The following is a 10,502-nucleotide window of genomic DNA, read 5'->3' on the forward strand; positions in this document are numbered from 1 at the left end:
TTTTTTTTTTTTTGTTTTTTTTTTATGGATTTACTCACGGAAGTCTCATAGGTAAACAACGCACACTTTTAACTACAGATTTTCTGGGGATCACACTGTAAAACCTATGAAATTTTTGTGGATAGTGACCTACATTTTTACCTTCGAAAAATTCATAGGAAAAGATTACCTAACCTTTTTTTTTTTAATGAATCCCAAATTTTTCGATTATTATTATTATTATTATTATTATTTTTGGGTAATGGAAACAAATTCTAAGAATTATTAAAAAAAAATTCATTTTAATTAACAATTTTCGTTTAAAACAAAGTCAAATGAATACCAAAAAATAGATGAGTTTCTTAAATTTTTTGTTTTGTTTTGGCAATAAAAATAAATTTTATCTCCAATACCAATAAATTTTATTACTTTAATTGACAATTTTCATATAAAACAAAGTCAAACGAACACCAAAAATACTTTTATTCCAACATTTTTCACGTGAAAAATTATATCAATCAAACAAAATAATTTACAATTCCCAGAAAAATAATTTCTAGGCAATTCAATTTCCTGAAATTCATTTTCTAGACAATTCAATTCTATATTTGCAATCAAACGGACCATTAGTTCATGTAATTTCCACTATTTTAAATGCCAATAACTTTTAAAGATTTTTATAAAATTATTTATGGTACTAACTTTTAAGTAAAAAGTACAAAAATGAAATTTCAAAATATTAATCTTATTCATTCCAAGATTTTGGGAGACTTTGACAGGAGATTTGTTTTAATATATACACATTGTCCTTTTAATATTTTCTTTATTCTCCCCTTCTATGAACCTTTAAAATCCTGGGTTCTTGATTAGAAGTTTATCATTTTTTCTTCTACCTGTTACATTTGTTTTCTTTTCCTTTTCTCTCTTTTTTTACTGTTTCTCTTCATCTTCTATGAAAAAGGATTATTTGTAATTAAAAATTTTTATTACTTTTTTTTTTTTTTTAAAGAAAAGACTAATTTGTAATGAAACTGTAAATATATTGATTAGTTAGTTATCTTTTAAAAGTATGACATATTAATAATACTGAACATCAGATATTTCTTATTTCTTTTATCAAAAAAAACTTGAAATATTATATAAATATATACATATATTTTTTACATTTTGATTATTTATTTATCTAATTAAGGTGACTATTTTTTTTAATTTTTTTAAAAACAAATATTTTTGGCTACCTGAGTGAAGGGGATGAGAATCGATCGTTCACATCTTATTGTCAGGTGATTTCCGACGTCTTCATTTTTTAAGCTAATTTTTTTTTTCTTTTTCTCGTTATTTGTAGTATCAGAAACATGAAGGAAGACATTGTCGCAGGATCACATTACGATTAAACAAAACAATATATTTCCGCAGGTTCAGGTCTTCCGAAATCATTTTTAATTAAAATGATACACCTGTCTTCTTACACAATGCTAAAAGTGACCAGACACGGGCCGAAATTTGGATAAAATCCTTCTCATGTCTCATTATTATTCAAGCACTATATATTTAAGATTGGAAAGGAAGTTACTAAGCATAACTCAAGATTACATGACTACATGGGCCACACACTCAGTATGTGTAGCCCTTGACGAACATTCCTTTCTTGGCATCTTCCCCTTCGTCTTCAGCCGAGTACTTTCCGAGCTGTGCCAAGGAGTTAGCCTTAGCACGTACCAAAAGTGCTTTTTGCGCAGCTTCAACATTCTCAGGGCGTCCTAGCCATGTTTTCAGCACACTGTTCTGGAGTGCTCGTGCGTAGGAGAAAGAGACATGCCATGGGTTGGGACTCTGGTTCATCGCGTTGAGATTCAACGTTGCCTCAACTTCAGATTGTCCACCTGACAAGAACTAAACCGGGAAGAAAATTCAATTGAATAGCCATTGAAATTGATAGCCAGTGCAGATAAAAAAGAAAAACGATTGTTGTGTTCCTCTGTTTGGTACCATAATTCCTGGAACTGCAGGAGGTACTCTCCTTTTTAGCATGGTGAGCGTATATTTGGCAATGGTCTCTGGCGAAGCCTTCTCTTTGTGTTCGGCTCCTGGAGTTACCATGCTAGGTTTAAGAAGTATCCCTTCAAAAACGACGTTGTTTTCTGCTAAGTAGTAGAAGACCTCTGACCACACTTGCTCTGCCACTTCTAGTGTCCTCTCGATTGGGTGGTCTCCATCAAGAAGAATCTCAGGTTCTACAATAGGCACAAGACCGTTGTCCTGCGCGAAAAAGGCACATGTTTATCCTCTAATAATTTCACACTCACATAGGAAATAAGAAAAATGATTTAGGTTGCCAAGAATGAAGGTTCTCACAAAGGGCATGCTTGGCTAAGCTTAAAAAGTTCGCTTAAAGTAATTAAATATGTTTTCAAATAAAAATATATTGTGCACAACTGGAAACGAGAATATTATTGCAGTTAAGGTAAATAGTGTGTTCGAGAAAAAAAGAATTAACTTCAAAGTAACTTATATGTAAGCTTAGCCAGACATGCTTCAAGTCTTGTCCTCCTGTTGTAAACCCACTGAGACAGATCAACTATCTAAAGTGCATTGAGGGGAAAGGAAGGCATCGAAATTTGGATGGATACCTGAGAAATAGCAGCATATCGAGCAAGACCCCAGGCAGCTTCCTTAACGGCCAGAGCAGAAGGACCACAAGGTATGCTAACAACAGTTCTCCTATTTTTACATGCAAAGGCAATAAGGACAAATACACAGTTATTCTCCCATAAAAGAAAACTATTAAATGACATGGGCAGTCTCAAATAAACAAGACAAATGGACAGCATACCATTTTGCAAAACGAGCCCCCTGCTTGTAGTATTCAGCAGATCTAGAAGCCAATCCGTCTAATCCTTGGCACCACGATTCATTGTTGGATCCTGGTAGTGGAACCAAACCCTGTCAACAAAAAGAAAGATTTGGCGATCTTCATACAAGTGAAATATTATAAGCAAGCATAAAATTTGATAATGCCGCGAATTTACAAAAGATTTAGGCCCTGTTTGAGCCTCATTAATTTCTTTTAATGTATTATGGAATAGTAAATTGATGCGAATTGTATGGTTAAAAAAGAAGGAATTTTTTTGGATTTTCGTGTAATATTATTTTAATGAAAAATGTGAGATTGAAAATGGGCACTATAGAAAAAATAATGGGAAAAAATGGGGAAAAAAAAGGGGTCTCAAACAGGGGCTAAGAGATTAGAAAAGCTTACCTTGTCAACTTTGATGCCAGGTACAATATTTTCATCACGTAAACAGTCTACGAACTTCTTTCCATTTGTAGTCGACTGGTAAAGCGTCTCCTCAAAGAGAATAGCGCCAGAAATATATTCACCTAGGCCAGGAGTTGTCAGTAGAAGTTGTCTATAAGCCTGTCTGTTTGTTTCTGTGTTGTCAAGTCCAATGGATGCCAACCTCTTTCCACAGGTTGCATTTGATTCATCAATGGCAAGGATACCCCGTCCCGGAGATGCAATTGATTTCTACTCCCGAGAAGAACAAAACAGAAACTACGTTAGCAAGCATATAAGGGCTTCAAACTCGTATGTGAAGAGCAACAATAAAATAGACAAAATGCATTCTGATTGCAATCAAAATTCATAAAAGAGCAGAATCTGTTGTGTCACTCTAAATAGGAATTCAACGTTTAAAACACTTACTATCCACTTATTATTCGCACATTTCTTAGAATCCACAACTTATAAGCACTTAAAAGCATGACCAAGCAGCACATAATTTATTTATCAAAATTTAAACTGCTCGGTTGGATAAGGAATACAAGGAAATCAACAATCCATAAACTACGTCTATAATTAGTCTAATACCATTTACATTTCAAATCAAACTATTAAGAAAATAGAGAAGCAAATGAAAAATAATGGAATATCCTTCCATGCAAATAAATAAACCAACATAGATTTCCTCGTGTGCAAGGCCGACACTAAGAATTTTGAGGCGCTAGACGACAAATTATTATGAGACCCTTATTTTTTTAGAAGCATAGAAATCTCTTTAACATTTTTCCTTTTTTTTTTTATGACCTTGGATGTTCGGGTTAGCTTATGCGTACCTCAACTAATCCCATGGAGCCTGAAGCTTACAGTCGGGTACTCACCTCAGTAGCCCTGAGGAGACTCGAACTAGTGACCATTGGGGAGCAAACCCAATACCTGACCAACAATCTCTTTAACATCAAACATGGTCAATTCAAATTTAGTTTCTTTATAGCTTTTAAAAATGAAATGAGCCCTTTAAAAATAATAACTTATATTTAACTTTCATAAAAATTAATTTATAAATTTTAAAGAAACTTTGCCCCCATTTAATTCTCATTGTCTAAAAACTCATTTTTTTCCCCCTAACCTCATTTTCTATCCCATATTCATCCAATAAAATATTTTGCACTTAAAACACAATTTTTTCCTATTTTTTAACCACACATTTTCAGAATTTCAATATTAAAAAACTCATTTTAAACCAAAAAAAAATAAAAAAATAGTGCTCAACACAACCTTTTACAAAACTCATTTTAAACACATAATAATAATAATAATAATAATAATAATAATAATAATAATAATAATTGGGGTTCAAACGCATCCTTTATTGAAACACTATATGGGAGATCTCCTTAATTTATTTATTTTATTATTATTGTTTATTTATTTTTTTCTTCAAATTTTGGTAGATAGCAAAACATAGGAATAGATAATATTTTAAATTTTAGGCCCATTTTATTTCTCAACCAATGCATGTGAAATGTTTGTAAGAGGGACTTATCTATCAAATATAATGAAAAAATTGTATGCACTTTCTCCTCCAACTTTTGTCCCTTTCAACCCACCAAACTCATCCTCATGAACAACAAAGGATTCATTAGATATGGAGGTCTTTAGCTTTTCGATTTTCAAGGAAATTAAAATAAAATAATAACAAATATTTACTTGTGGAATTTTTTTCTTATAAAAATTGATTTTAAAAAAAAGGAAATCTTCTTTTTAACTCAAATTTCAAGAAAAAAATAGGTTAATATGATTTTTGCATAAGCAATATAAATTATTTATTAATCACAATGCAAAAAGTTAAAAATTGAAATAAAAATTCCTTGGGCCTTTTATTTTGTACTATATATTTTTCAGTTGGGTTGACTGGCTTAAGCCCATCAAGGATGTAAGTGCTCAAGTGTTTTGGGCATCTTATTTAGTTTAGTCTAATGGTTTCGTCATGGCATTTTAAAGGGGTAACTCAAATTTCAAGAAAAAAATAGGTTAATATGATTTTTGCATAAGCAATATAAATTATTTATTAATCACAATGCAAAAAGTTAAAAATTGAAATAAAAATTCCTTGGGCCTTTTATTTTGTACTATATATTTTTCAGTTGGGTTGACTGGCTTAAGCCCATCAAGGATGTAAGTGCTCAAGTGTTTTGGGCATCTTATTTAGTTTAGTCTAATGGTTTCGTCATGGCATTTTAAAGGGATGGAGGACAAAACTCAAAAAAATAAAGGAAAATTTTTGTTGGAGTTTTGGGCTCTTCTCTTTAGCCCGTCAAATCTCGAGACCCAAGGCCATTGCCATTGCCATTGCCTCAGTGGCCTTGGGCCATAGCCGAGCTGACTAGTGTGTGCGTGCCAATACTAACGAACAAGATGTCACAGTACAACAGCACGAACCAGGATCTCACTTCAACTTCACCACATAATTACACATCTAATCTTGTTATCAATACAAAATAAACACTTTTACTTGTACCAACACTTGTCTAGAAGATCTTCAATTGCTCATATATGGTATACCCTTCAAAAATGGTTTAAAAATAGTGGTGATAGTCTTAATTTAAACTTTCTCGGTTGCTGAACTAGATCTTTTTACTTGAAGCCACAAAGAGAAAAGCTGACTCAAAGCAAATAGTACTAAATAATTTAATCCAAAAAACCATAAGTATCCAATAGTACACAAGAAAATAAAAAAGAACGAAAGACAAAAGAAAACATTCAGATATATAGCATCCATCCACTCTCGCAAACTCTTGCCTGCAATATACTACATACATGCATGTCATCACAAATAAGTCTTGGTTCGTCATTTTGATCAATAAAACACAAACAATTGCTTAGCATTAGAAATTTAGAACCCTACAGTTAGACCCTGTTTGGTTTTGCTGTAAAAATCTAAAAAATTAATTTTATCCGAGCCGTCAACTCTTATCAATATCTACTAAAAAACTGTTTTTAGCAAAACAAAACTGGGGCTGTATAAATTCCTCCATTTATAAAATTATAATCAATAAGTAAAATTATAATCAAGAAGTGTAAAATATACCCAAGACCCACAAATTAAACCAAAAGACTCGTAACTATAACTTTCGATTTGAGGCATAGTATGAGCACACGTACTATGCAATTGTAGTTCTAATACTATATACGCACAAATGAATCGTCAATGCTCTAAAGCCTAAGGCTCTTTTAAAAAATTTAGGCCATTTCATTCAATTTCTCCGTACACGAACTAAAACTCTAGAATTCAGAATTAAGCTTACAGCGGTTTTGACGAGTTCATCGGTGTAAGATCCGGCGCGGATGACGGAGACACGGCGGGAGGGCAAACGACAGGCCGAACCAGATCGCTGGTTAAAGGAATGCTGTCCACCGATCCACGATGAGGCAGCGGCGTTGAATTTCACCATACTCGAGCACGCCATCTTTCTCTTTCAGTGGGCTCTCTGAAACTCTGTCGAGCAATGAGTGTCGAGATATATTTGGGTTATTATGGAGTGGGCAGTAGGCTTATAACACAGTATCGCAATGGGTTTGCTTTAATTTTCCTCGGAGAGTCCGCACATCAAAACAAGGAAACCAACCTGCGGATCTACCAAAATAAACAGTTGTACTCGCGTCATATTTCATTTGGTTTACCAAATTGCCCATGAGGTTGTTCGGGATTATCTAATGTGCTTTGTTTGGAAGTACCCAACTACTTATAAGTTGTACATCATACAAATTGTTTGAACAATAAGGCCCCGTTTGATTGCACGAAATTTTTCATGGAACTTGGAATTCGAATTCCAACTTCCACTTTTGGCCTGTTTGATTGACAAAATTTTTCAGGGAATTGATTTTCTATGAATTTCTAGATACAATACCTTAAAGCGTGATTTTCCACCTTTTATTTTTCTAGGGGATAGGTGGTTTTTGGTTTTCCAACTTTTTTTTTTGCTTTTTGTCTTTTTTTTTTTAAATTGTTGGCAATGGGAACAAATTTTAGGAACAATTGTAAAAGAGGATATCCCTGAAATTGACAATTTTCATGTAAAACAAAGCCAAACGAACACCAAAATATAGATTTTTTTTATTTTTTTCCTTTTTTTTTTGATTGGCAATGGAAACAAATTCTAGGAACAATGGTAGAAGTGGATATCCCTTAAATTAACAATTTTCATGTAAAATAAAGTTAAACGAACACCAAAAAAGACTTTTACTTCAATATTTTACACGTGGAAAATTATACCAATCAAACACAATAATTTACAAATTCCTGAAAAACAATTTCTAGGTAATTCAATCCTCTGGAATTCATTTTCTTTCTACCCAAATTCCATATTCGTAATCAAACAGACCCTAAATGTATAGTAAGTTGTGCATCCTATATATTTTATGGATAAAATGTCTATTAACAGATTGAGTTATAATTTAAGCTTTCTTTGAAGTGTATTATTACTAGGGTGATTATATAGGCACCATAATTTCTAATAAATCTAACTACAATTAAAAGAGGCATTTCTCTGGCACTGTTCACAAGCCAAGATTCATTGGCCGACTCAGAAGCCAGATTTCTCCACCACCAGAAGAATTTCTAAGCGATTTATTGTTGATCGACTGAGCTATTCGTATATTGGGTGGGGAGGCAGTTGTAATATCTCATATTTTCTTTTGGTGTCTAGAATTATCCTGAGAGAGATTATACTAGAGAGAAAAATCGAGGGTTTTCCTCCAAATGATTATCCTGTATTTTGGTTTCTACTATCATCCTGTCCGAGAGACGTTGTAGTGGAGAGAAAGAAATCAAGGGTTTTCATTTCCATAGTAGCCTTTGCCGTCATATCAACGTCGGGGACGAAGAACTCGGCTCTCTTTCCCATCCAACGACACCTCACCGTCACAGCTGCACCGGGCTGTAAAAACTCGACTTTTTTTCCCACCCACTGGCATCTCGCTGCCTTTATGTACACAAACAGCATATCCGACCAACCACATGTGTTTGTTCCATAAAGTTTTTTCTTGCATTGATGTTTCTCTTTCTTCTTATTAGATGTGAAAATATTTTTGTCAGATACACTGCTTATTCTTCATTATTGCACCTTTAGCTAAAGGCATTTGAGAAATTTTAGGGGTAAGACTTATTTGGTGAACATTGATAAGTGTGCTTTTACGCACTTAATTAACATCTAAATATGTTATTTATTGATTAAATGAATGAAATTCTACTTACAATTATGTAATATTTGCTTTTATATGCCAAAAATCACCAAAGGGAAGAGAACAAGGCAAAAGGGAATGAAAAGGACCAAAAGCGCACAAAAATGTGAAGTTGGGAACCAAAGTGCACAAGTATCAAAAGTTGGGGACCTAACGTTGCAATTTTGGAGGGAAAAAGTGATATGAAAATCAAATTTTGAGGACTAGATTGTACATGATCAAAGTTGAGGAGCCTTGTGTGCAATTAAATAGAGGACTAAGTTTACCGAGACCAAAAGGGTTTTACATTATGCGCGCGGGACGAATACCCGTGCTCTCGCGCCGCTTTCTGGGTGGGCTAATTTTGCCTATTTCGAGTAAATTTCGGGACTTCTTTCACCATTTCACTTGACGCAATTTTGCCCATTTAAATACCGATTTTTGGTCATTTTCTAGGGATTCTCGATTTCGGAGGGCTAGGTCTTCTCCCTCTTTCATTTTCTTTCTTTCTCTTCTTCTTTCTTTTCTCTTCCTTTTTTTTCCTTTTCCTTTCCTTGGTATTTTAGAGGCACAATGTAGAGCACAAGGAGACTCAATTAAGGATTTGGCAAGGTTTTGGAGAAATCAAGAGCAAGCTCAAAAAGATCTATACCTCGTATTTTCTCCATTATTTTGTCAAACTTGTATTTTATTGAATAAAACATTCTCCTTTTTATCATATATTTAACATGGGCTAAATATTTGTGTTGAGATTTATGGCATTAGTTTAACCTAGCTTTTAATTAATTTTGATATTTGCTTTTTAATATTAAGTTGCTTATGTCCATGTGTATCTACTATTGCATTTATTGCATTTTCATTTATGTGGCTAATGAATGATTATGTTAAGTGATTTGTACATCGTTCGAGAGAATATTGTGCATTTTTGACCAAATGGTAGAAATCCTAAGTTTGTATAGGGGATAGAGATATACATCTAGCCCTAGGCGATCGAATGAGTTATTTTCACGAAGATTTAATGCGGTTGTTTGGTTTTAATCGATATAGAGATATAATAGGTTAAACCAATCGATTAGGGTTAATTTCGCTCGAGAGAGGTAATTGACTAAAATTGGAAGACCGGGTCTAACATCGTGAATGAGTAATTTGTTAATTGGCTTGTGGAGAAATTAATTAGGCGACGGTTAAGCGAAACCATAAATCCCAACCACGCTTGCTTCCAAAATTTCCAAGATTTTTACCTTTTCTTATTTTGTAGGTTTTTAGTCAATTTCCTCATTTAAAATCATATTTTTAATTGTGTGTGTTTATTTTTATTGTTAGAATTAAATTAATTAGAGTTGTGTAATCGAAAGTATACATTCCTCGAGGGATCGACAACCTGGACTCAATAGGTCCACTTTATTACTTGAACGCGACCAGTGCACTTGCGGTGTAGTAATCTAGCGAATAAGTTTTTGGCACCGTTGCCGGAAAATATTTTTAATTTGATTACCCCTTTAGATAATTTTAATTTTAACAATTTCTTTTTATTTATTTTTAATTGCTTTTATTTTTGTATATTTTGGCTAACCCCTACAATTTTAATCTATCTTGTGTTTGTATTTTCTCTCTGTACTTTCTAGATATTTGCATAATTTTAACTTGGTGAAATATTGAAACTTTTGCAATGGATAATCTCTATTTTGACTGTGGATTTATGCTTGGAGGTCCGAGATGTGAAATTTATCAAGCGATGCATTGTACAGGGCAATACTTGTTTTCGTGTACCAATACCTCAATGTCGAATCTACTTTGATTTAGACAATATTTGAAATATCAAAAACAAGCTATGGATAATTTAGAAGATAGTTACATGTTCACGAGAGATTATGTACCTAATGATTGGGACGAGGACATCAAACTTTTGGGAGATGGTCCACCATTTTTGATTGAGAAGGTACTTGCAAAGTATTCTAATGAACTTGCCAAGTTGGATGAAGAAGACATGTTAATGGGAGATTACAAAAATTGGGATGGA

General features: G+C 33.3%; 1 protein-coding gene across 1 annotated transcript; it reads right to left on the minus strand.

Moving 5' to 3' along the window:
- Positions 1 to 1,363: 1,363 nt before the first annotated feature.
- On the minus strand, positions 1,364 to 6,898 carry LOC111383018 (fructose-bisphosphate aldolase 3, chloroplastic). Its single transcript, XM_023007070.1, has 6 exons — positions 6,568 to 6,898; positions 3,239 to 3,508; positions 2,813 to 2,922; positions 2,610 to 2,700; positions 1,969 to 2,238; positions 1,364 to 1,872 (listed from the first exon to the last, which is right to left on the minus strand). The coding sequence occupies exons 1-6, from the start codon at positions 6,727 to 6,729 to the stop codon at positions 1,594 to 1,596; spliced, it is 1,182 nt and encodes a 393-aa protein (XP_022862838.1). The 5' UTR covers positions 6,730 to 6,898; the 3' UTR covers positions 1,364 to 1,593.
- Positions 6,899 to 10,502: the final 3,604 nt, after the last annotated feature.

The sequence above is a fragment of the Olea europaea genome, unplaced genomic scaffold (genome assembly GCF_002742605.1).
Source record: "Olea europaea var. sylvestris unplaced genomic scaffold, O_europaea_v1 scaffold2604, whole genome shotgun sequence".
Classification (NCBI taxonomy): domain Eukaryota; kingdom Viridiplantae; phylum Streptophyta; class Magnoliopsida; order Lamiales; family Oleaceae; genus Olea; species Olea europaea.